The sequence below is a fragment of the Anthonomus grandis genome, chromosome 14 (assembly GCF_022605725.1).
Source record: "Anthonomus grandis grandis chromosome 14, icAntGran1.3, whole genome shotgun sequence".
Lineage (NCBI taxonomy): Eukaryota > Metazoa > Arthropoda > Insecta > Coleoptera > Curculionidae > Anthonomus > Anthonomus grandis.
The window spans coordinates 5,743,997-5,771,758 of record NC_065559.1 but is presented as its reverse complement, the minus strand read 5'-3'; the positions used below and the strand labels follow the sequence as shown (position 1 = coordinate 5,771,758).

The 27,762-nt window shown below is 34.6% G+C and overlaps 4 protein-coding genes across 4 annotated transcripts in view; 1 reads left to right on the top strand and 3 right to left on the bottom strand.

The window, feature by feature from the left end:
• LOC126744793 (kynurenine/alpha-aminoadipate aminotransferase, mitochondrial-like) overlaps window positions 1–27,762 on the bottom strand; it is a 411,884-nt gene that overhangs the window by 366,612 nt on the left and 17,510 nt on the right. The window lies entirely within an intron of this gene.
• LOC126744791 (probable asparagine--tRNA ligase, mitochondrial) lies at window positions 6,192–11,399 on the bottom strand. Its single transcript, XM_050452349.1, has 4 exons — window positions 11,210–11,399; window positions 10,865–11,090; window positions 9,869–10,650; window positions 6,192–6,496 (listed from the first exon to the last, which is right to left on the bottom strand). The coding sequence occupies exons 1-4, from the start codon at window positions 11,327–11,329 to the stop codon at window positions 6,233–6,235; spliced, it is 1,392 nt and encodes a 463-aa protein (XP_050308306.1). The 5' UTR covers window positions 11,330–11,399; the 3' UTR covers window positions 6,192–6,232.
• Window positions 14,196–15,153, top strand: LOC126744806 (metallo-beta-lactamase domain-containing protein 1). Its single transcript, XM_050452368.1, has one exon. It carries the CDS (start codon window positions 14,516–14,518, stop codon window positions 15,134–15,136), a length of 621 nt encoding a protein of 206 aa, XP_050308325.1. The 5' UTR covers window positions 14,196–14,515; the 3' UTR covers window positions 15,137–15,153.
• On the bottom strand, window positions 19,480–24,067 carry LOC126744783 (protein shuttle craft). Its single transcript, XM_050452334.1, has one exon. The coding sequence runs from the start codon at window positions 23,772–23,774 to the stop codon at window positions 20,775–20,777; it is 3,000 nt and encodes a 999-aa protein (XP_050308291.1). The 5' UTR covers window positions 23,775–24,067; the 3' UTR covers window positions 19,480–20,774.

Sequence of the window (27,762 nt, the reverse complement as noted above, 5' to 3'; positions counted from 1 at the left end):
AAGGCGACATTTTGTTTTAAAGATTTGATCACTTGTTTATAGTGTTTGTATACTTTATAAACAAAAGTTCGGGTAATATTTCAGGCAGCAAAATAAAATCTTAGTGTAATAATATTGGATTTAATTATTACAAAATAAAGCCGAGTACATTAAAAGACAGGCAAAGAACAGGAGTAGGAATTAAACACTAAACAGAAAGGAAATATAGTAAAATTTAACATAACCCGCAAATACGGCACTGCTTTGAAGACTACGAGAGGAAAAGTGGTTATTTCTTCATTTTAGGTGGGCTCTCTTTTCTTCTCTTGAAAGATTGGAACTTAGGAGTTCCAAGACCTCATCTCATATCTGCTTGTCAGTCTTTCCATCTCATCTTTTGTCATCTCTATTTGTCTCTTTTCTTCCGTAGTAAACAAATAAAAAGTAGAAAATATTTTCAATTTTTAATCTCAACAGTGATTTTGAAAATTAATTTCATTTTATCTGGTCCTGTTTGGATAATTATGCGTGCCAACGTATTAAACTCAAAGGATCAACTTCCACAAATTCGCAATAGAGTAGTCTCATAAGAATATGAACTCTACCGTATTAAAAAGTGTTGATATCTACTTCAAATTTCCAAGACGTCATCTCTGGTATCCTTTCATCTCATACCATATCGTCTCGTCAAAGGAGATAATACAATAGACTCTAACCTCGTCTCGCCAAGGGAGAAATGAACGCTGCTATAGTAAAAAGTGTAGACAACTCATTACCACATAAGCACTGCTGTAATAAAAAGTGTACACATTTTACTTGAGGAATTTCCTACTTTCTTTTCCCTTCATCTTACCTCTATTTTTCTTTCTGACTCCTAATGTCGTTAATTATGTCTTTTCACTTCTTTATGATATCTCGTCAAGGGAGAAAATAGAGTGGATCGTGGATCCTAAGGTTTCCATAAAAATCTTATATTGCTTTAACTCGTTTGTTTTAATTTCCTTTCATCCTTTGGATTGCTTGCTGTTTTTGATATTGAATCACTCAAGTTTTTCATCATTTCATCTTATTTAATATAATCTCATCTTATTTGATCTCGTTGTATCATATCATAACTTCATATTACCCATTAAAAATAAATCCTCATTAAAAAAATATTGAACCCATCATATTAACATCTTATATATCGGTATAGTGTATGTCTAGTAAGAGCAGCACTTCTAAGAATAATAAGAGGGACACTGTTGAGAAAAAGTGTAGACATCTCATCTAGTTTTAATTTTTATCATTCCGTCTCCTCGTCTCCTGCTTTCGTCTCTTTTTATCTCTAGTCTACACAGCCGACCAGAAGACGTCTACAGATATTCACTGAATGTTCAGAAAGGTTACAGCCGTAGAGCTCCTACGCTATTACCCCGATGTTTCATGATTCCAATTTTATTCCAGGTATTTGAATTAAGGAGCTTCCTTATGATTCAACAATTTGGAGCAATTTTCTGTATACTAGATAGTCTAGTAGTAGATATGTCTATTCTTGAGGTATTAAAGTCGTTTCTTATCTGCTTCAAATTCTTGGAGTCTGATATTCTTTGCTAAGTTTTTTCTTGGTATTTGAAGCCATTGTTTATTACCTACTTTTATATTGTTGGGAGAATTTTGCTTCTGAAGTAATTTATTATTATTTATTTTTGTTTCAGAATTTTTTATTTTATTTAGGGCTTATTGACCAACTCATCCCATTCTCCTAATGGGGGATCCACCACTGATATTGCTAAAGACATCAAATAAAATAAAATTACTTTAGTGTTCTTCACTTTTTCTCGTAACTACCTTAATACATATTTAGATTTTGAAATATATAACCTTTAAAAATTTACATTTTGAATGAATATTCTATGTAGGTTCCCCAAATCGAGGGAAAAAAAAGTATAAATCTTTTAGGTAATGGTTTTTAAAATTCAAGGGTGATACCTATTATAATGACGAACGTGGAATATAGCATTAACAAGAGACAATAACAGATAGGAATTGTAAAACGGAAATAACAAAGGAAAAGTCGAAGAACATAAAGATGTGAGATATTTGAAATTATAGGAAATTAATTTATTAAAGCTTTTGCTCTAAGTTTACAGAGTTTAGTTTGAAGAATAGTCGCCTTAGAGAAGATTCTTGTCATCATGACCGAGTTGTGCATGAGAAGTGAGTTCATTTTTGACATTTGGATTCGAAGAGAAATGGTTTAATGAATAATGCTAAGAAATTACTTCCCTCCTCATCATTGATTCAAATGCCTGACATTTGGTGACTTTTATCTTCAATTCCACGTATTTAGTTGAACATATTTCTCAATTCATCCAGAAATTTGGAGTCGATTCTCATCAAGATTAAGCAGTTGAAAGCTTCTTTCTAGACTTCATCAAATACCTAAGAGATATAAGAAATGCCTTTAAATGACTGGAGTAAGTAACAAATTACTTCCTCGCGAATTACGTAACTTTGCCTTCACGACGGCAAATCGTCAACTATTTTCTGTCTCAGGAGTGCATCTTCAAGAAATTAGGGAGTGCTTTTTCCATATTGTGTTCAAATGACTTGACATTGGGAGAATACTTGGCAACTTCTTCCCAAGTTGGCTTCTTCTTATCCAAATTAGTACTATGTGGATATAGGGATTTTCCTGTTGGTCTCTCATAAGGTCCTCATTTCTTCTTCTTCTTCTTAACAACTGTCATCTTTCTCCGACAGGATCTTCTTGATACGGCTTGCGAAGTACAGGTCGACGATCATCCCTTCGCATCGACCTTTCTTAGACTAGCGGGAGTGGCACTAGCGCCTTCTGGCCAGTGTTTTTTTATGTAACCTGCTTTACCATATTTCTGGCACTCTAACTTCCGGTGCTGGTAGCTACGTCCTCCATAAACCTACGTAATGATCCGCTTGACCGATTCCTCAAAGTCGTCAAGGGCCCGTGTCTACTAACTTAAGTGGATGTGGCAGTAATAAGGCCTGCCTCATTTAACCATCGCGGAGTCCCTCAAAAAATGCTTGAACTGTCAAACGTTCCATGATTCTTCCTATGCATCTGGATATGCCAGTGTTCCAACTGCGTGTGGTAGACATGTTTCAGGTCTAACTCACCATTACGTATCTTCAAATACCTCACTAGGTGATGGTAGACTCTAGTCCTTCACAACCTAAGGCCAGTTGTCTTCTCCCTAGATGACTAATCGTTTGTTTTTGCAGCCGCCTCTCAAACTGACGCTGATAAATATTTCATGAGGCGTTTGAGTTTCCTCACACCAGTTGTTGTTCTGGTCGATACTAATTTTTTGTTTTATTTCTTTTTGTCACCTTTTATATTCTTCTGGGTTTGTTTTATATTGTCGCCTTCACTCCATGAGGTGGAATAGTTCGAATGCCATATATTTTTGTTTCTTCGGTTCTCAGTATGTTCAGTTATAAACTTATTTGTTTTAGGTGTGAATTGAAACACTCAATACCCAAAAATAATCAACTAATTTATTACACACTTATAACACAATTATTTTCATGTATAGAATAAAATGAAGACTACTGGAAACATTTATTTGGACTGTATTTATTACCTACTATTTCTTTCAATTTAAAAGTCGCGCCAATATTTATATTTGAACTGGCCTTCTAGTGGCGAGGGCATCTTATTTATTAGGTAGAGCTTTGTTCCGGAACATTTGCCAACTCTCCACGTGTGTCTTAACATGTCGCGAAGCATGCCTGTCGCTCGTTCTTTCCTTGTTCCACCTTCGGGTCTAGGCGATGAACTAAATGCTTCTAATGACTGTTCGACTGTTAATATCGTTACATTATTATTATTATTTTATTAAAAAAAAGATCAACAGTAATCACTTGATGAAACATCTAAATTTTTACATTAATACATTTAATACAAATTTTGTTAATAATTTATTTTATGAACAATAAATTAATAAATAGGAATATTTTGATGCAACGTTAATAAAAGTCCTCTGCAAATTATATTTTCAATTTAAACATATAATAAAGAAATTTTATTAAGATTCATTGTTGTCAGTTTGTAAGATTTCCTCATTGACTCATTGTCATTTTTATTGTTTTTACTATTTATTACTGAGTTCTATATTAAGGCCTTGCATTAGATACCAAGGGTGATTTTTCATGCATCCGTCAAACGATGATCCGATGATACGACGGAACTCTGATAATTTTCGCACCAAATTCCATTCGAAAATTTTAACAAATCTTTAACCGTCACCAAATAAAGTTATTTGTTAGTTCCTTATAAGATATCCAAGCTGCATCCTGGCTCTCATCTGTTTTTATTTCCTTTATGCAATTATTCAGGTCTTTCGCAAATACTTATTGCTTTCTGCCAGTTTGAATTCATTGTGTTGGGTGTTATTTCTTAGTTTGACTTTAGTGTGGGTGGCTTATGGTCAGATTCAACGGCCGCTCCAGGATAGGTTGTAACTCGGTTTACACAGTTCTTAAATCTTTTCTTAATTAATATATAATCATCCTGAAGAGATAACTAATACTTTTGCTGACCAAGTCATTTTATACATCCTCATATTTCACATGTTGGAAACTACCAACACTCTTGCCTATATTTAAAAATTGATGCAAAACTGATATTAAAAAATCCAGCGGCGTCTCCTTGCTTTCCACAATTCTGGACTCAATCTTGACTGATGAAATTTTTAACACCTTTAGAACACACATTTCTCCTAAACAACATGGATTTTACAAGGGCAGGTCAGCAACTACACATCTGGCAGAGGTTCAAGAATTTTGAAATAGTAATATTGAGGAAGGCTATCAGATTGAGGTCGTTTACACCGATCTCCAAAAAGCCTTCGATAGTGTGTGTCTCATGGGCTATTAATAGAAAAACTTTCATTCATAGAATACATAGATTATACCTTAATTGAATAAAAACATGTTTAATAATCGTACCGAAAAAATTAAACCATGTAGAGCAACTTGAAGAGAAATTCGAGTGAACTCTGGGTTACCATTGGATTTTATTCCTCTTCTATAAAAATGAAGCTGACTGTCATTTATATGCTGACGATTTAAAATTCTTTAATACCATTGAATCTGATAAAGACTGCTCCGAATCGTTCACCGAAAACTTTCTAAATCTTAATATTAAAAAATGTAAAGTTATCTCATTTCATTGTAAGAAAGTTCCCTTTAAATATAACTATACATTAAAGAATGTGTTGATACAGTGAATGATCTAAGCTAGGTGTAATTTTTGACCAACAAAAAGAAATTGTAACGAAATAAGTGACAAGGCCATAAAATGTTTTATACAAATAGTCTAACAGTATTTTAAAATATAATTGTATCTTATGGTCTCCTATTTGTAACGTACACATCGACCGTAAGAAAAAATTCAGAAGTTCTGCAAACTTTTGCTTTATAATAGTCACTTATGATAATATGTGTCCGCTAATCGGTCTGTAAGCATTGGAAAGACGAAAATAATCCATCAATTTATTTTCTTTTTAAACTATTGAAACACAGTTCCGGTCAGTTCCATTATTTTCAGTACAGTTTCATTCAAAATTCCTAACTAGAGCTAATAATGATTACGTAGTGCTTCTCCGTTTCTTTATTTTTTTATGTTTGGACAATCAAAAAATGTATCTTATAATGTGTGCTGGATTATCTCCTAGATCTCTCCAAGTATATAGTCTTCATTTATGTGATCTGTACCATGTGTTTGTTATCATCATGTTGTGATCTCCGCAAAATTCGAAGAATAGTCTGATCTGCTATGTAATTTCTCTGTTCTTAAGTGTTTTCATTATTATGACAAATTGACGATACAAAGACTCAATTAATTAATCAAAGGGTATCTCCCCAAATATAGTAGTAATATTCGGTTGTTTATGGAGACAACGTTTAGTACGTATTTCGTTACACTTCGAAACGTTTTAAGTAACAAAAATATTAGGGTGGCATAAAGAACTTGACTCAGTAAAAAACACATTATTCAGACAGAAAACTATGGACCTTTTTAACCTTGTATAATCTGCTGCATGTTACACTGCACGTATATAACATGTTGATTAAAAGATTTTCCCAATAAATGAATTCAATTTTTTCCATTAATTAATAAGTCATTATCGTTATTATTGTAAAAGAACATTAATAACGAACAAACAACAAAGATAATTCTAATTAACTGGCGGTAAATCAACTTTATTTACTATTCTTATATTAGAATTTACAATGAACAGTTGTGTGGCCATCTAGGAAAAGGTATGCAATCTTTAATTGAATCGATGCCTAAAATAAATTGAATGTATCGCTCAAATCCCAAACCAAATCCGCCGGTCGGGACGCTACCGAACTTTCGAAGATCCAAATACCATTCGAGATGCGGATTGCTTGAAGATATTTTGGATTTCAGCTGGTCATAGTCGTTTTCGCGCAAACTGCCGCCTGCTATTTCTCCAATATTGGGAGCTAATAAGTCAAATGCTGCTACCTGAAAATTAATTATACAGTTGATGCTGGAAAGTACGAAAATAATTTTTTTAACTAAAAACTATGGTAAATACATGCAGAAGTTTATGCAATTATTATCAAGATGCCACACTGGCTTAAACATGTTTTTGAGACATTAAAATCAAGCCTGCAGCATCATTTTAATTCTAATGATGTTGCACGCTCGATATGTGATAACGGTACCCATAGGTTGTCCAATGGCAAAGAATGCTGAATAAATTGCGATCGCAGGTGTTATATGTGTCCTACAGGAATGTTAAAGTTTAGAAGTTCCAGCAGCAAATTCTCCACCAGCTTGAATATGAAGATCAGGTCTTGTCAACAACTCAAAATTGATCAATCAATCAATCAATTTATTAATGCCAATATACAAAATAGTATTCACACAAGTCAAGAATTACAAAGTTAAAAAATTAAAAAATAGGGTGACTGTTTATAAAAATTGATAATAAAATTTTTCCTAAAACACTACATAAAACTCATTGAAACCAAAACACAATGATTGATATACATACTATGAATAATACACAATCACAATATGTCTTAAATAAAATGCAATATATAGGTAGGTACTCAATATCACAGAAAACTCTTCAGTTAAATAGAAGGCATCAGAGACTAGAATTTGTTTTATTTTATTCTTAAAACGTTCCAAATCTAAATCCACATAGTCGGTAGGAAGTTTATTATATAACTTAATAGCTAGAAATCCGAGACCACTCTGACACCTTGTTAAGCGTCAGTAAATTAGAACTAGCCTATTTATGTTTCTAGTACCATAGTTGTGTATATCACCATGTACTTTATACCGATCCCTATTCCTGTGTACCCATAAAAGATTTTCCAATATATATACGGAAGGTAGGGTAAGTATTCCCTTCATCCTGCAACCCAGCCTACCCATAATTCTGATTGCCCTTCTTTGTAGTGAAAACAACCTTTTTGTTTGTGGGGCATGACTCCACGCTAGAATAGCATATGTGGCTATGGGATGGAAGGTGCCAAAATAGGCTGTTCTTAAGCCAGATTCAGATAAACATCCAGCTAGGCGACGAAGGGCATATATAGATGTTTTTAGCCTTCCGGCAACAATATTAATGTGGGAATGCCAGTGAAGTAGAGGATCCAATAAAACTCCCAGAAACTTAATAGAAAAATCCTTTGATATGTTAGCTGGTCTCAGAGTAAAAATACCTTTGTTGGTCTTGTCTGCGTTGAGATGCAATCGGTTCATGTTAAACCATTCCTGAATTCCCCCCTGCAATACTCTCAATTTCCTCTCCACGATCTCAAGAGTATTTTCGGCACATGCCACTGTTGTGTCATCAGCAAAAATGGTGAATTTACCAGATGGTTCAGTTTTATATAGATCAAAAAGAGGATAGGCCCCAAAACAGATCCTTGGGGAACACCTATGGTTATCCCACTTTTTGCTGATGACACCCCACCAACACTTACCATCTGATCTCTATTGGCCAGATAGGAAGCGAGAAGTTTAACACTGTTGGGACTGAGTCCATATTTAGAAAGTTTTTGCAGCAATATGTTATGGGGAACACAGGCGAATGCCTTGCTCAGATCGCCGAACAAGACACTGCCATATTGCAAGTTATTAAAAGCATTTAACAGGTAATCAACTAAGTCTGAAATGGCGATAGTGGTACTTTTACTCTTTCTAAAACTAGACTGGCTGATGAGATCAAATGCCTTGTTGCAGTCTAGCAATACAAGACAGGAAAGAAGTGAGGCATTCATCTTTTTGGAGATGTCACTAGTACCCTTGCTGTATGTGTGATGTACGTGAAGTGTTGTTGATATACTATGACAAGCCCTGAAACCGAACTGAATTGAAGGTAATATGAGTCTAGGTGCAACAAAGTCATTGATCATCTGATACCAACAACTCTGTCATTTTTCTACGGATTAAAAAAAGCTCATCCAATAAGGTAGACCTTTCTGCCTTGGGAAGAGGTCGCACCAATGCAGTTTTCCATATCGGTGTACATCCCTGTTTCCAAAGATAAAAAATCTTAGGCAACAAGAATGCAATATAGTTAATGCTAAATAACAACACGTTATATCCTATTTGTTGATTATTTGCATTTTGATTATTTTAAAGTGATAAATTTGACTATAGGCTAAGAGAGTGTTAGAAGAGTAAGAATTTTAAGCAGCATGACAACAGGAATAACTTCCCTTAGATTGCGTATGTCAAAAGACTGCTTTCAATGAATGCTCCCGAACATTTAATTTTGACAAAGTTTTTTTCAACATGCTTCAACTACTTAAAAGTCATAAAAGCTTCTTTCTCTGCTCACATTGCAAATGAAAGATAATGCTTTGTATCTAGGTAATAATTCTTATCTGTGCTTGTATTTATTGAATGCTTTCTTTTTCATCAATTATATAGGGTTTGCACAGCACTTACTATGGCAAAATATAAAATCTAGCGTTTTGAATACTCGGCTCACAATGTTTTCGGAATGAAAGTTAAACTCTGACTGGATATTGCTCCAAGATCTTTATCTTAGATTTATGTGTAAAAGCAACATTATTGGTTGATTTCATCTAAACACTTGTGGACCGGGTAGTCAATGGCCAAGGACTACCAAATTTCAATGCTGAACAATACATTTTGGCCCTCAATAAACAAACAGATGGTAAAACTATAATTAACCAAAAGTTTATCTTAAAAAATCTAAAAAAATTCCTGTAAATTTTATTTTTCCATTAACAGTTTTAGGAACATATATTCATTTATCAAATGCTGTTAGAGGTGTTATTATGGTTATCATCTACATATATACAGATTAGGATTTAAACTTAATTTTTTTTTAAAAATGAACGATAAAAATGTATAGGAGTAAGCCTATAGAAAAAAATATTATTGTTTAGAGAAAATGTTTTAGAATGTATAGTTGAATAACTTTTGAGAAAAAGGTTTATAAAACTCAATTTATGTATCAAAAAGTATGGATTAGTCTTAATATCACCACTAATTAACATTCCTTTTTCTTAGCATGTGACCTTTAATAGGAAAAGAGTTTGTTAAATATGTTTGCCCTTTTTAAATTATTTGCAAATTCTGCTTAAGAAAAGCCTACACAAAGTATTAAATTATATTCTATTGATTATATAAAAGAGATATTATGGCTAAAAGCACATATTGGAAATTTATTCCATTTTCTTCAGAAACTACTTAAAAATTATAGTAGATCGGCGAGTATTTACTTTGCGATACACAATCTAAATAAGTGGTTAATCTACACTGGTACACTGGTTAAATGAATTTAAAAGTTATTAAATACTAATATATTCTATTTAATACAACAATCTTTAGGCCTATTCTTACCTTATTATTTGAAATGCCTTTCATATAAAAAGGTTTTTCTTCTAAGGGCCAATTTGTGACAAAAACTGGAACATTTTCAAAATATTCTGTCAAAGCAAGTTCATGCTCCTTGGAAATTCCTACATTTGGCTTAACAACTTTATTTAACTTATTCGTCAGTATATCAAGAGCCTCTGAATGTTGTATCCTAACAAATTCCTTATTCACCCATGAATCATCCAGTTTCTTCCCTCTACACATCTCAATATCACCTTGGTTGTTCTGCAATAATACCGTAGTGACATTTTTTACAAGGTCTTCGACAATATCCAACAAATCATCCAGTTTCTCCATAAATGCTTGTTCAAGCTCGAGCATGTAAAACTCTGACAAGTGAAGTCGAGATCTAGAATTTTCAGCTCTGAATGTTGGTCCAAAACAATACACCTTATTCAGAGAATGGGCGGCAGCCTCTAAATGTAACTGACCAGAAACAGTTAAATAGGCCTTACCATCAAAATAGGCTGAATCTAATGGTTGATTTTCTTTAACCATAGATTTTTTTAATTGTTCATTATCTGGCATCACCTTAAATATTTCTCCAGCCCCTTCGCAATCGTTTGAGGTAATAATAGGAGTGTGTATGTTAAAATAACCATTTTTATCGAGATATTGATGTATTGCCAGAGTTGCTGCATGCCTTATTCTTAAAAGTGACGCAAATTTTCTTGTGCGAGGTCTTAAATGCAGATATTCCCTTATGTACTTCGGTTCGTAAGATTTTCTAGGGGCAAATGGATAACCTTCATGAAGATATAAAAATTAATTAGATAAAATAATTGAAATTTATTGAGACAAAAATTTAGTAGGGCAGCTTTACTAGGAAACTGATATAAAATAATATGAGCTACAACTAGACACTAATAAAAGTCATATGAATCCTGCATTTTTCTTAATATCTGTTAACTATATTAACAAAGCTGCTCTGCTAAATTTTGATTTCAGTTAATAACAAACCTTTCGCAAGGTCACATTCCCCAACAAGTTTTACCTTGTCAGCAGTTATTTCATTTTGTCCTTTGGGTGATTTCTGTAATACTCCAGTTGCAGATACAGATGAGCCAACACTTATTTTGGTATCCAGGCTATGCAATATAACAAGTTGTAAGTTCTGCATTGTCGAGCCATCATTGAAGTCTAAAAAAGTGCCTGTTTTCTGTTTCCTAATTGATTTTATCCAGCCCTAAAAGTGTTATTGTAAATTTATTTTTTTTTTAGGCTAAAGTAAATAATTTACCTATTCTTGGATTTGTGATGGGGTCTTATGAGTTTTTTCTTTTTGTGGTGATATAAAAGCCTTACCTTGACGAAAACTTTTTGCCCAATTTGTCCTTTTTCTATTATTTGTAATACACTTTTAGTGTCGCTGTACCTTCTATATTTTGATAAAGGAATAAGGACTTTTTTACAATTTGTAAACATTATTAACGAGTTTTCATAACAATGATAGCAAAGGGGTTAAAATATTATAACCTAAAATGAAAAATTTAAAATTTCTAGGTTATAATAAAGCAATCGGTACATAAGCGACTATCGCATGTCGTCATCACGCGATCATACTAAATAACAAAATCGAGAGTCGAGAACAGGAAGGCTGTTGCAAGCAGCAGTAGTCGCGATAAAATGGTCGCAGGCGCAAATCGCTTCGTGTATAAGCATCTTTAGAAATTGTTTTGCTGACATTTGGAAGAAGAATACCGTAGAACATGAAATAAGAAGGAAGGCACTTATTAAAGCGTTATCGGGTTTGTGTGCTACACATAGATGGCGGTATCTACAAATTTCAACGGTTCGGTTGCTTTTTTAGATTTTGCAGAGTGTTTGCTATATAGTATTTTGGACTTTAGGATTTCTGAACCTTCCACGCTATCAGTGATATTTGTTTGATCTGATCTGTTGGCATCAAATAGTTCAGCTATAAATCCCCTTCAGGCTTCAAGAACCTCATGTTCGTCAATGATTAGTCTGATTATAATATCAACCAGTATATTAGTAGTTTTTCTCAGCAACTTTCTTGTATATGTTGAAAATGTAATGATTCTTTTCCAGGTCTTCCATTTCTCTTGTCCCGGATCTTGTTCAGAATTTTCCTCTGTTTATTCCTATATACGATCGTATTATGTTTGAGTCTTTTTCGTTGTTCCATGAGTTCTATTATTTCGTCAGTGATCCATCGCTGTTTTCTGGATCTGACATTCGTACTTGGATTAAATAGTTGGTTTATACCTTTACTGAGCTGGTTCTGGAACAGTTTCCATATATCATTGACATTATCATTGGTGTTGATGCCCAATAAATAACCATCTATGCATTAGTAATTCAAAGAATAACTGGAAACTTGTGAGGGAGCTTAATGCCTTCTCAAAAAGTTCTACTCTTGTCCCTGAAGACTTGACTACTAAGGATGATATAAGATAATACTTTGTTAGTACCGGGGGTCATCGACTCTGGATCCAAATACAGGAGATTTATATCTGCAAAACAAAAAACAGGACATTACCGTGTTGGAGATTTCATTGGCAACTACGGAGGAGGTACTGCCCTTTTTAATATAAAAACAGAAGCCATAGGAACAGATGAGATTGGCTTTTCCATATTAGTGTACTACTATTCATTTAGTAAACATCTGCAGACTAACACTTTTCCAAATTCATGGAATGCCTCGTATTAATCTTCCAGTTCCGAAAGTTCTCTTCCCAAGCGAACTAAAAGATCTCAGACCTATAACTATATTGCCAACAACAACAACAACAACAATTGTAATGCGACTTTGATAGCCACTAGGATAAGCTTACGGTATTGGTACTTTTGACTTTTTAAAAGCCATAATTCATAGTTTGTTGTTGACACTTTTTCGTTTTGGAGACAATGCTTGCTTAATGCTTAATGCTCAGCTCATTAGTCTGTCAGGTAGATCACAATAAATGGAGCTTGATGCTAGCGATCTATTTTGTGATTCTTACTTTTTACCCAAATATTTGTATACGTTCCAAATAACTACTAAACTTAAGCACGCCTTCGTTTAATATTTTGTAATTATGCTAATGACACCCAGATCTATATATTTTTTCATAAGGAATATTTTGGAAGCCAATGTTAAACAAGTGTCTTAATGTCTTGAGGATCATCTCTAATAATTGTTTGGAACTTAATCCTAAAAAATGTATACTTACCACTTCTCTTTGGCCCTGTATAATATAGTCAAACATAGTAAACAGTTAAATGCTTCGCAACGGCAACAAATCTGAGGTTGATGCTTAATGTACATCTGAGATTTTTTCTAAAAATAATTTTCAATCAAAGACAAGTATTAAATACTTAATTGAGGATAGAAATAAAGGAAATTCACTTAAAAAAAGCATTGATATCAGAGACAATATTTTCAATGACCTGTACTTAATGGATAAATGTTTAAGGACTGATACACCAACTTCGTACTAGTTCTGCAATACTCTTTGTGATAGCTTACTACTAATTTAACTTTTGTGATGTTGTTTATGGTCCAAGCTTATTGGAGTGGGACCTAAGGTAACTTTCAGAGTTGCTGTATGCGATTAATGAGTAGTATTAGGCGGTATCATAGAGTGTAGGAAGCTCGGCGAAATTGGGTGGTTGAATATGAAGGAAATATGTAATATCGTAATCTGGATTTACGGCATAAATTTACAATAACCCTACCTTTTCGCAAAATTAGTGTATTTGAACGATCGTTTATTTATCTGGTTTCGCTCATAACAAAGTTCCAGGAAGGCTTACGCTCCTTCCCTATAACAAATCTAAATGCACTTTTAAATATTTTACCTGAAATTGTATGATATTGTGTGCTTCTTGCTTCATCCCTAATCTTGCGTTCATGTTTTCTTAATCTTTCCTGCTTGTCATTATCTTATTATCACCTTTCTAGAGTTTCCTTGTTATCATTTCATACCACGGTCTAAAAATGTATCTCCCATAATTTTATTTTTTTATTATTTCTTTAAAACTAAGGAATCACTTGTAAGTCTATTAGATATCCGTAGGTTAAGTAAGGAAGCGTATCTTCAACTTCGCCTTTTTGTAAATCGTGTAATTTAAAAATAAAGCCATAATTATTATTAGTTTATTTTCTTCTAGGATATTAAAAAGTCAATGAATACATTATTGTTGAACATGATCAATTTCGTTGTCGCATGCAACAAAATCGTAGCTTAGTGAGAAGACCGCTTAACAGATTTAACTTCCCATTCCTTGTTTGGCCTCCATGGTTCTAACCTATAAGTTTTTTTGCTTGTTTTTCGGTATCCTAACCTCAATGTTTTATGTTCCTTATTATTTTCAGTTTTTCAGGTTTCAAAATCAAAAAGGTTGGCTTACAAACAAATATCATAATTTCCTGAAGGAAAGGAAGCTCCTCTAATTTATTTACTCTATAACGCATTGAAAGTTAAGGCCTTTAATGTGTGTAAATTTCGATAAAAGCAATAAAAACCCTCTAAAAGCTTAAGAACCTGAATGTTCTCACCTAAATTTAGTCCCAAATTAAAATTTTTAGCAAAATCTTGGGTACTAGTCAGATACGCCATCTAAGAGCCCTGTATAAGTAACATAAATTTCAATAACTTATTTATTATGACTACAGATACTTTCCAAATAAAAGTTCTCTTTCCTGGTTTCTCCGTCCTTAAAGATAATATAATGGAGGCAAACTGCAGCTGTACATTAATAAAAGGCCCCATAAATTGCATAATTGATACAATGACATCCTGGGATGGTCCCAAACTTGTAGAGGCTTTAAAAGAAAATTGCCTCTCTCCCAGTGATATAAATTATGTAATCTGTACTCATGGACATTCAGACCACATAGGCTGCAACTATCTATTTAGAAATGCAATTCACATTGTTGGCTTTAGTATATCACAAAGGGACAAATACTTCTTATCAACAGATTTTAGCCAAGGGGATGAATATAAAATTTTTGAGGGATGCTCAGTGGTGCCTACGCCAGGACATACTTTGCAAGATGTGACTGTAATATTTAAAAATGACAAGGGGGTTTATGCTATTACGGGAGATTTGTTTGAAAAAGAAGAAGATTTAAGTGATGAGTCCATCTGGATTTCAGCAGGTTCTGATAGTGAGGAGTTACAGAGAAAAAATAGGCAAAAAATACTTGAAATTGCAGATTTTATTGTTCCGGGACATGGTTCTATGTTTCGGGTTCCTGATCATCAAAAAATACCTAAGAAATAAATAATAATTTTAAGAGCTTTAAGTGTCTTATTTTAGTGACCTTAAGATGATTGTAAAAATTTGTAGTTCTCAAGAAAGAATTTTGAGATAATTAAGTTTTTATAATATAATATAAACATATTTCTTTAGAATTATAGCCTGAAATACTAATGTAGTTAACTGACTGCAGAAAATTTATGAAAAAAGTACATGTGTCACAGAAGAAAGTTAATAACACAAAATCAAACCAGCAATGTTAGAGGAATATATATTCAATGAACCTTAGAAAACTTAATTGAATTGCAATAACCTTGATTTGGGAAAAGTAATTGTTGCTATTTTCACTTATCTGCATAAAGCCTTTGATAACATAAGTTAGGACTTATTGTTGGATAAATTAGAAACCATGAGATTCAGAGAATCTACATGTGGACCTAAACAAGTATTTATTTGATGTAGGAAGTTTCTTAGTTATACAACTAAAATGCAAATTCGTTGCCAATTATGAGGTATTTAATTCCTGTGTGGAGTGTAGCATGTACAACTAAATTTAACAAAATTCGAACCCTCCGAAATTGTGTAATAAAAACATTATTAAATTTGCATTACAGAACTAGTACGAAGTTGGTGTATCAGTCCTTAAACATGCATACATTAAGTACAGGTCAATGAAAATATTGTCTCTGATATCAATGCTTTGTTGAAGTTAAGTGAATTTCCTTTTCTTTCTACTGTATTAAGTTTTATTTATTTTTTTTTATTTTTTATTTTAATCAATACACGGGATCAACCCCATTACAAAAAATATATATATTTCTGAAAAAGAAATTAAAGCTATACTACCTAACCACTAATTACTAATTAACAATAATTATCAGACTTAAACTTAATACCAAGGATAATTAAACTGTTTAACAAGTAGTAACAATATTCTCTCAAAATCTGAACAGTTAACAATGCAAAATCAGCTAAGAAAAAACAAAATATATTATTATCAATGACAATGATCAAATGTATTTCAAATTATTAATCATGGAGCAAAATTAATTCAAAAAACAAAATCCTACAAGCTCTTAATAAGACTCCTAAAATGCAATAAGGAAATTCCCAAAACTTCAATTCCAGTAGAGTTTACCAGCCTCAAGGTACTTTCGACAGGCGAGTGCATAGCATAGTTGGTACGATGATAAGGCAAAGAAAACAATCGATTTACCCTCAGATTACGGTGTGGAATATTAAATGAAATCCTATTAAGTAGTTCGGGACAAATCACAAGGCCATTCAAAAGTTTATAAATAAACACCAAATCATTCTCAGTGCGTCTCTTAAGTAAACTCCGCATATTCAGCAAGTTCATTGCTTCATCATAACAATGGTCATTAGGAACTGAAATGCAAAGTTTATAAAGGCAGAATCGTAGAAATTTATTTTGAACCCTCTCCAGTGCCATACAATTATTCATGTACCGAGGAGACCAAATTATTGATCCATACTCCAACAAAGAGACAACAAGTGATATGTACAACCTTTTGCAAGTTTCAACCGACAGATTCTTACAAGGACCTTAGATGCTTTAGTTATAATAGTATTTACATGGGTATTAAAATTCAATTGTTCATCAAAAAAGATACCAAGGTCCTTTACTACTTCAGTGTACCTAAGATTAACATTATCAATAGTATAGGAGGAAATTACCCGTTTGTTTCTTTTGTAAAAACTAATGTAACTGCATTTACCCACATTCAGAGCCAAACTATTACCAATACATACCATTCACACAATCTATTCAGATCATCTTGCAAGAGAACCATGTCTTGTTCTGAACTGATCACCCTATAAAACTTTAAATCATCGGCAAATAACAAAAAATTACTATTTTTAAAGCAAACCAAAATATCATTAATGAAAATATTGAACAACAGGGGAGAACAATGACCACCCTGTGGAACCCCAGAGGTCACACTGATAAGATGCGACCTAGCATCCCCAATTTGTACCTGCTGAAATCTGTCAGAAAGAAAACTTGCAAACTAGGCCACCAAACAATCTGAAAAACCAAAAAGTCTCAATTTTTCTAGTAATAAGCTATGGTTGACACTGTCAAATGCCTTGGAAAAGTCTGTATATATTACATCCAATTGTTCACCTCTCTCCAAAGTATCTAACAGAGCACCCTGATACAGCAACAAGTTTGTAATAGCAGACTTGCCATGACTGAAGCCATGCTGTTCACTTAACAGAAGTTCTTTGCAATAAAAATTAATTTGGTCATAAATAAGACTGTCTAGGAGTTTTGGAATGGCAGACTGTACACACACACTCCTGTAATTGATCATTTCATTAGCAGCACCACATTTAAATATAGGCGTAATAAAACTGAGTTTCCACTGGGATGGAAAAACTGTCAAGACTAAAGACCTACTGAATAAAATAAAGAGGGGATAAGAGAGGGCACATACACATTTTCTCAAAAAATAATTGGGTATACCATCAGGGCCAGCACTAAGTTTAAGGGGTAATCGAAAGATCTTATCAAAAATTAATCCAATAGATAATTTAGGATTTGGAATAGTCATGTTTACACCAGCCTGCCGAGAAGGTAAGACATTATTATCTCTATTATAGACAGTAGAAAAAAACCTGGCAAACCCCTCTGCAATTTGTTCACAACCTGCAAACTCTTGAAATAAAGTTCTGGTAACAAGTCTCCGTTAGAGTTTTGCACCTAGCTCTAAGATCTGAAAAGACTTCGTAGTCTGCAACAGTATGACTAGACTGATATTTTTTATGTGAAATTTTCTTTTGCTGGATCAAGTACTTTAACTCCCCTGAAAACCAACTGGGAAAAGACGAGGTTTTGAATCTCTTAAGAGGCACAAACAAAGCTATATCCATATTCAATATATGATAGAACTCTGAAACCGCATCATCAATATTAATTACATTCAAAACATGGTCCCAATTAACTCCACACAAATAACTATTAACACCCAAATAATTTGCATTTCTAAAGTCATAGAAGAACTGTACAAAATTTAAAGTTTTTCTTTACCATTGCTAAAAGTTAATTTAAAATGATAAGGCTTATGATAGACAGATTTATCAAAAACACAGTCAACAGCTTCACTCACCACTAGATCATTCCTATTTGTAAAAGTGAGATCAAGAAAGGTATTTCTATCATTTGGCACAAAATTCCTTTGAAAAAAGTTAAGGTAAGAATAAAACTCCCCAAGTATTATTCCACATGAGTTAGGTGGGCATCTAACAACAGTTCCAAACTCATCATTTTCCCAAAGACCATCCGGGACATTAAAATCACCAAAAATAATAAACTCAGAGTTTGAAAATTGTTGCCTGAGAATATCAACTGACTGACAATGTCCTTCATAAGAATCCGTATTGGACCCAGGTGGGATATACACCCCTCCAATTACAAAACTACTCCCGCCCACATTACAAGCACAGTACACAAAGGTATTTGTTCGATTATGGGGACGTAATTTATGAGGATTCCTTATCTGTAAGCACCAAAAAGGCTATTCAAAGAGTTCAAAATTCCTGCATGAGATCACATAACACCGTACCTTAACGCTAATCAAATTCTTAATATGAATAATAGAAGACTACTGCACATGCACATGTTTGTATACAGAGTTATAAAAAGAGGACAACCGGCATAAGACACCAGCTTCAAGAATTTGTCCATTCTCATGCAAGCTTGCAGCTTTTAGGCTTTCTTTTAAATTTGTTGCTGTTCAGATATGGAACAGTCTCTGTGTACTGTGATTACAAGCTAAAAATAATTGCTCAACTGAATTGTACTGTAATCTAAGTTTTTTAGCATTTATAAAGTCTCTAATGTAAATTAATACACCTCCACCTCTGCGTTTATTGCTTCTAGAAGACGATCTATCACAGCGAAACAGATTGAAAAATTTCACAGCCAATTCAGCATCCGAAAAATCATCAGAGAGCCAACTCTCAACAAATATTAAGATATCATAGTTAGAACATATAATATTATTATGTAATTCCTGAAGTTTAGTACGTAAGCCACCTACATTAAAACAAAAAACTTGTTATGGGGCTACTTCAAGTTTTTTCGATGATTCTGAGCATGTTTGTTAGTTGTGATATAAGGCATATTGTTTCTGTGTTAAGCTTTCTTCGCCATCACTTTTGCGCTTGTTAAGTTAAAGTATGTATAAAATGATATACTTAATTTTGGAATTAAAAAAAATGTTTATTGAAGATAAGAATCATACTTGAAATTTAAAATATTCTGTAGTCATTAAATCGAAAAAAATAATAATTTTGATACTTTCAGGCTTTTGGTCAAAAATAGAATAATAAAATTAAGATAATGAAACAACTTTTTATTTATAAAGTATACAAATACTTAACACTATGAAATGAAAGCGCTTAAAAGTAATTCTAAAAAAAACCTTCCCAATAATTAGTTTTCACCCCTTTGCCTTAACAATATATTTGACTGATACCTAAGTGCAAACTATAAAGTCCCAATAAAATAATCAAAAGATCTGCTACATTACTTAACAATATAACATTCGCAAAATGTGCACATTTCTTTTGCGGAAATGACTCTTTCTGGGTATCTACAACTCCATATTATAAAAAAGCAATCTTAGCTTGAAACCACATAATTATGGTTTAGTGATATATTAATTTGAGCTCATTGAAATTTAAAAGTATCAGCCATAATTTTGTAGTCCAAGCTTTTTTTATCTTATAAAAGAAATTAATTTCAACAAAACATCTTTTATCTGCAAAAACAAACTTTGTTTCTTTTTGTCTATATTTACTACATTAGCCAGAATTATGGAAATGTTGTAATACCTGCCTAAAGTGGAAATATGGACAAATAGGAAAACATTATTAGATATACAGAGTGATTGAATGTCAAGGATTTCCAACACTAAACACACAAAAAAAATTCTGTTTAAATGTATAACAAGGCTGACAACATACAGGGCATTTTCTGATGGTTCTATACAACTCTTGAGCTATTGTGAGCTTGATTAATTATAAACTAAAACCAAAAATTTGTTTAGTAAAATAATTAACATTACCAAGCAGAGTCATGTTTGAGCAACTATGAAGAATCATTTGAATAAAAAGATCAATTTTAAACACTGTTTTCTCATCAAAATGTAAATATACTTAACTTGTACTATTAGTGGAAAAAAATAATAGTAAACAACCATATTTTGCTAATAAAGTGCTTAAGAACAGAATTTTATCTTGGTTTAACTTAGAAATCTTTGTACTAAATTTATGTGACAACATGTTAAGGAAACACTTTATAATCAGCACTGCTCCTTAATGATGTCATAAGTAATGATCTTTATCAATTTTGTTTGTAAATATATGCATTTCAAATTTAAACCACTCTGTCAAACTAATATTACATATTAAATATCCCTTATTGCATCCAACACATAGTATAATTTATAAGGCAAAACAATTGTATAAAACATAACTAATCCTTAAATGTACTCATTTTTTATTGTCTTAAGCACACCTTTAAATGATTAAATCCCATATTTGCAATTACAACTTATATTCAAATTACCACATTCATCACATATGATGAAGTTATACATATATGATTTTAATTTGATATATATTATGGTTTTTACTCAATTCTTTTTGAACTTGAAGGCAGCCTTAAGGACACAGTCTCAGAATGGTGGGAGGAACTATTACATAAAATGGGACCGGGCACTTTCCTTTGTCCGTTTTCCCTTTGAAGCACCTCTAAAAGACTCATGCTAGGTAACCAGGACTTGTCCTTAATTGCTGTTGCAACAACATTTCTATTTGGTTCTGCATCATAAGCGGCACTTTCCACCCCAAAATATTCGCAGTATTCATGGATAAACTGGCGCTTATCGCGGTTCATAGACTCAAACGAAAAGGCTCGACTCTTCTGTTTGCTCTGTTTAGAAAGCTGTACTAGTTCTGTGAGTTTATCATGGACCCTTTGGCAAAACTTTGGGTCCTTTTTGGCCCATTGCTTCAGTAACTCTGAATACCTCGGTGTAAGTTTCTGGCTTAAGTCAGGGTTCTGAATCTGCAGCCCAATGGCCAACCTTCTGTTTCTTTCAACCACTTTACATTCATCATTGCAATCGAGGATTTTTAGAACTGATGGTTTTTTTACTGTTGTGTCTGTTAAATCTATGCTCTGATTGCATGAGAGATAAGTCATTTTTTCTTTTAACTGAGACATTTCAATATTCCTGAATTCATCAGTTAAGTCCAGACATACTTTGGTGCTTTTCCGCAAACCACACAAGCAAGTTACTGGAACCAATTGTCTGCAGTTACTTTCCGGGCAAGGGGGATTGTGACAAGGTTTATTGCAAGGATGGCCACACAGCATCCTTGGAGTGGTACATGGCTGGGTACAAGGCACTGGACAATCATCATCATGACATGGTTTGACACATTTGTGTCTACCACATGGCATTGGTTTTCCACAAGGCAAGCCACAACTGAAGCTATGTTGATTGCAGGGAATGCATGATCTTTGTTCATGTTTGCCAAAACACCACTGTTTAGTTAGCACATAGCATGGAGGACAGGTACCAGGATGGCATTCATGATTCGGTGGGTGTCCACATGGGCGGGGCTTGGAACAAGGTTTCTGGCAAAGAGGTGGTTTTGTTCCACATGGAATGGGTGGATAAAGAACACTGGCCCCACACTCACAAAACATTTCTTCAAAACTGGTTTCAATGCAAGGAGGGCAGCGTCCTGAATGACATGTGAGATCACATCTATGAAGGCCACAAGTGAGTAGTTTGTTACATGGCAGTGGACATATATGCTCAATTTCAATGCAGCATTTTTGCTTACAGGTGTGCTTTCCACAAAGACGTTTTTTTGTGCATTTTTTGTCACATCTTTGATCATCTGCTTTGCTTGTAAGTTTCAGACATGCTATTTCTTTATCCATATGGCCGCAACGGCATCGAATCAATGTTGTTGATGGACAGGGAGGGCATTTGCCTGCATGGCATTTGACCCTACACAGATGAGGATTGCTGGGGGGTCCACATATAAGTTGCTTACCACATATGTTATCACAACAGGGAATGGGATCAAGACATGAAGTTCTTGGATTTTTCAATGCAGTTTTACCACAATAACAGGATTTAATAATGTCAATGTCTGTTTCACAAATATCACATTCTTCTGGATGGCACTGTTTTTGACATTTGTGATTACCACAGAGCAGCAATTTATTACATATATTATCACATATGAAATGTGTTTTTCCAACATTTTCCTCATTACATTGAATTTTTCTGCTAGTTTTGCCACAGAAACATTCCTGAATAATCATCTCTTCACATGGTAAACAAGGTCCAATATGGCAGGAGGCAACACACCTGTGCAAACCACAGTTTAAAAGTTTGTTACACACTGAATCACAAGTTAAATTAAGATCTGTACAGCATTTAACCATCTGGCTGGTGGCTCCACATCCGCAAGGCTTTGAAACCATAATGGTGCATTCAGGGCAAGGCCCTGGGTGACACAAAATGCTACATTTATGTTCACAATTTTTTCCTTTTCTTAAGCACATATTGTCGCACCCATGAGGTATAATGTTGGGGTCCTGTTTTGGATCTGTGACTTTTCCACAAAAACACAAATACTGACTTGGAACTTCCGCATAAATATTTTGGCATGCAGGACAGCGCCAATTGTCTTCTACTTTTGACGACTCTGCCCATGCCACAGTGCATTTCATGTGAATAATATGATAACATTGGGTGCAAGCCCACACCTTATCAGCTCTTTTGATTTTTTCACAGCATACCATGCACTCTAAAAGGTTTCCATCAATCATTTCTGTTAACCTTTCTCTCTGATCTGCAGTGGAGAGATTTCTTTTTAAAAGATTCTCTTTGCCAACAGAATTATTGGCTTTTCTCTCTGAAGAGTTAGGGTTAGATGCATTATAACCTCTATTAGTTTTGGTACTTACTGGAAAGGTTTTCTTTTGATGTTTTTTATACCCATTAGAGTAAGACCTGCCATAGTTGTTGCTAAATTCATAGTTTTGTTGATAGTTACCATATTTGCTTCTATATCCATTATTATGATGAGTGTTCTCATATCTTCTTTCACACTGTACATCCCCCATACTGTTTGAGTCTCTACAACTTTCATCTAAAGTCTCTTGATAGTTGAAATTTTGGTTTTTGCTAGAAGATGCATTTTGAAAGTTATTTCTTTTGTAGGATGGTTTACTATTGTAACTTTGTGACTTAAAATTTGATTTTGAAGAGCGCCAATTATTGTCATATGTATTTTTGTCTCTATACCTCTTTCTTACAGCTCCTGTATTCTCTGATCCTCCAGATGGATAGAATTCTGGAGCATCTGGCTGTAAATCAGAGCAATTTTCAGGTCTGTCTGGCTGGTGATAACCATATTCTGGCCTGTTGTATGGCTGTCTTCTTACTGCCCCTTGTGAGGTTCCCTGAGAAGGATAATTTTCAGATGAATTTCCTCGGCTAGAATGGACATGGATGTCTTGAGCAGAATTACTGCTCCAGTTAGCGCTACGATTATCTGCAGAATAATAATAACCACCTCGATTATTTCGATAGCTAGACATAATTTAAAAGGCCTATTCACTAGTATTACTTGAAAACAAAATCGCGAAAATACTTGTTGCACAACTTTTCACTGGTTTTTTAATGTTTGGAATGACTGACACTATTAAAGAATCCGATTAATTTGTGATGAGTTTTCGATGTTCAAAACTTCTATAAAAGCAAATCAACCTTTTAGCGTTAAAACAATGATAAACTAAACAAAAATTCTTTGGAGCAATTTTTTTTTGCAAAAAATTGCACAATTCGCCACCTGACTGCACTGGGTCGACAAGTTGGCACAGATGGCATTGACATTGACAAATTATCAATCTAACAAACAGGTCGATGTTGCCGGATGTCGCTGTATGAACTATTCTTGCTTCTGAAAATATATAACCATAATTTTAAACTTCCTAAATATATTTAAAATATTAAATTTACTTCATATTGCTCGACTGATAATATCCAAAAGAAGGAACAATAATAAGAAAATAACTTATGAATCTGGCAACGATGTGAAAATAGTTCCTGCTGTCATTGCTGATAAATTAGCATAGAAAGTTATAGTCCGAGAGCCTGTGACACATATGACCTCATCATATGCGGAGAGTGAGTGATAAAAGACGATAGCGTTTTACTCGCTGAAAACGAAATACTAAATATTGTACATAGCACTAATTCTGAAATGTCTCTTAGTTTAAATGATGCTAATACACTTAATGTTATTAAACATAAGTTAGTTATGATTAGATGAATCAACTCTAGTAAAACTAATTAATGAGTTTAATAATTCAGTAGATTATCTTTCTATAAGAGATTTAACTTCATGTTTACCATTTTGCAAAAACTGCTTTTAATTGTCATTAATACATATTTTAGAAAATATGGTAAATTTCCTGCCTTGTGGAAAAAATACAATCAAGCCACTAGCAAAGCCACTAGCTTCCCCCCGGGAGGGCCGGGGTAGAATAGCCCTCCGGTACACTCTGCCTGTCGTAAAAGGCGACTAAAAGAGCAACCCCTTTGGTGGCAGATGTTGTCCACTTGCATCGCCCGGTTCAATACCACCACATAGGACTTAGGCGGCGTTAAGTGGTTCCATGGAATTCACGTTTCGCCGCCATGTCGATGTGTCCGGTTTCCAAAGGGGGAAATGGAGAAGAAAAGTAAATGCATGATGGCGCCCTCACGACCAAAACTTTCCGGAAGTAAACTCGCCTCCCATTCGGATCTCCGGGCGGAGGCTGGTCGGGGGGAGGTCCATCAGGCGGATCAAAAAGCCTAAAAATCAATATTAATGCAGTACACCAACACCTGCAATCAAATAAGCCTCACATTCTGGCATTGGCAGAAACAAAGGTGAAACCTTCAACAACAAATGTTCACCTCATTTATCCTGGATACGATTTACACACCCCATTTCGACTAAACTTTGGATTGGCAGTATTTGTCAAGAACGATTTGAGTTGCCAGCGGGAGGAAACGCTTGAACCTGCTGACTTCGACGTCATGTGGTTCAAAATAATAGCCAGTGGTGCCACGAAATTTATCTGCTGTATCTACAGACCACCAAGCGACACCCAATATAGACGGCTCTTTTTGAACCTGGTTGATTGCATTAACCATCTGCAAATTGACTACCCAAGCGCAGAAATCATCGTCATGGGTGATTTTAACGTTCACAATATCAACTGGCTGCGCTTCTGCAACAAGAACGACGATGAAGGACGAGAAGCTGAGCTATTTGCCACCATATGCGAGCTTACGCAGCTTGTGGAGGAACCTACCAGAATCCCCGATCGAGACGGCGAGTTCGCGAGTCTCTTAGATCTGGTCTTAGCTTCAGACCCTGACTCGTACACAGTATCAGTAGTACATGCTCCCCTAGGAACATCGGACCACAAATTAATAACAGTCTCTTGCCAGTTGGAGGTTAAAACGCAGGATCCTCCGATGCCGCGGAAGGTATGGCACTATAAATCAGCAGAGTGGAACCATCTTCGGGAATTTTATCGCTCATTCCCTTGGAAAGAAGTCTGCTTTAGAACCAATAACATCTCAGAATGTACAAACCAAATTACAGAGACGATCTTGGCAGGAATGGAAGCTTATATCCCTTTGTCTACTAAATGCGGATCAAACAACAAGCAATGGTTCAACCTAAATTGCAAAAAGGCAGTAAACACTAAAAACGCAGCATATCAACATCCTTCCATCGAAAATCGGAGGAACTTTTTAGCCTCCAGAAATAGCTGCAAGCGAATTATTGATGAATGCAAAGAGAGTCACAACAACAGGATCAAAAACAAACTGCTAAACTGCCCAAATGGAACAAGATCTTTCTGGTCGGTATCGAAAGCCGTTAGTCAAGGATTTGCTAAGTCGGCCTTGCCACCCCTAACAGCAGATGATGGTTCTATCGCGGTAACAGCAAGGGAAAAAGCCAACTTACTGGGTAAACTCTACGCGTCCAATTCTACTCTGCACTCGCAAGGCAAAACACCGCCATATTTGCCAAGGGTGAATTCATCGATGGGAGAAATTTCGTTTCCCCAACGAATTATAAATAAAATTCTTAAAAGCGTAGACACCAACAAAGCTTCTGGACCCGATGGAATTCCAGCCCTAATACTAAAACGTTGTGCAGACGAATTGACTCCTCCCTTATGTAGACTGTTCACGGCATCGTATAAGCAGGGCCAATTTCCAACAAGCTGGAAAACTGCTCGAGTGCAAGCTGTACCCAAAAAAGGTAAGAAGACGATGCCCTCCAATTACCGCCCGATTGCACTAGTTCCAGTAATATCGAAGATTATGGAGAAAGCAGTCAACCAACAACTGTTAAGATTTCTGGAATCATCTGGACTAATCAGGGATCATCAATACGGCTTCCGAAAGCTTAGATCCACCGGCGATCTTTTGGCCTACGTCACACACTTGTGGACGGAGGCCATGGAGAAGCACGGCGAGTCCCGCTCAGTCGCTCTTGACATTTCCAAGGCATTTGACAGAGTGTGGCATGAGGGACTACTAACCAAGCTCTCCTCAATCGGCATACAAACCTCACTATTGAATTGGATCAAAAGTTTTCTTGAACAACGAACAATCCAAGTAGCCGTCGATGGATACCTCTCCGACAAATTTAACATTAACGCTGGAGTCTCTCAAGGATGCATTCTATCCCCCACCCTTTTCTTGGTATATATTGTTCAATAAAAACCCGATGATCAGTAAAAGAAAATATTTATTAGCGGCAAGCTTACAGTTGGACCGACTTAAAAGAACTAACATGCAAGAAAATAAAGATACCGAACAAAAACATTACCAGGAAGCGGCGAGACGCAACGTAAACGTTTTCGGTTTAAAAATAGGCCAAATCTTAAATATTATAGTCCGGTCTATTTAACACTCCCACTTATTTAAGATTTAACAACATCAGAGTGATTTAAAAAAACAACCTACACCTAATCAAAATAAACATAAACAAAGCATTAAAAATACAACTAATACCGACTGTTTCTAAGCTGATAATAATTTACATTGACAAATTCAACTTTTCCAGTAAATTGTTAAAAACAGTTTTAGAAAGAGCTTTTGTAAATAGCCTGTTGTATATCTTCGTAAGTAAAATTCTTGTCAGTCATAGCTCCCACTGAAAATAAGCTGTTGCTGAGTTCTGGAATGTAGAGGACATTATTTATTGTGCGATCATACCACTGACCTTGAACACATGCCTGAACTTGTATAGCACCTTTACCTTCTGCAGAAATTAACTTATTGTTTGCTATTCGAACAAACATAGGTTCGTTCAATGCTTCTAACTTTGCAAACCAACCTTTCTCTCCAGTCATGTGTAGACTCGCACCAGAGTCACATATCCATTCGGTTTTCTTGACATTGGAGCTTGACAGATACATAGATGTTATATCACATATATAGGCCGAACTGGATGTAGAAGCACTTTCTGATTCTGACACCTTACATTGCTCATTTTTCAAGTCCTGTATT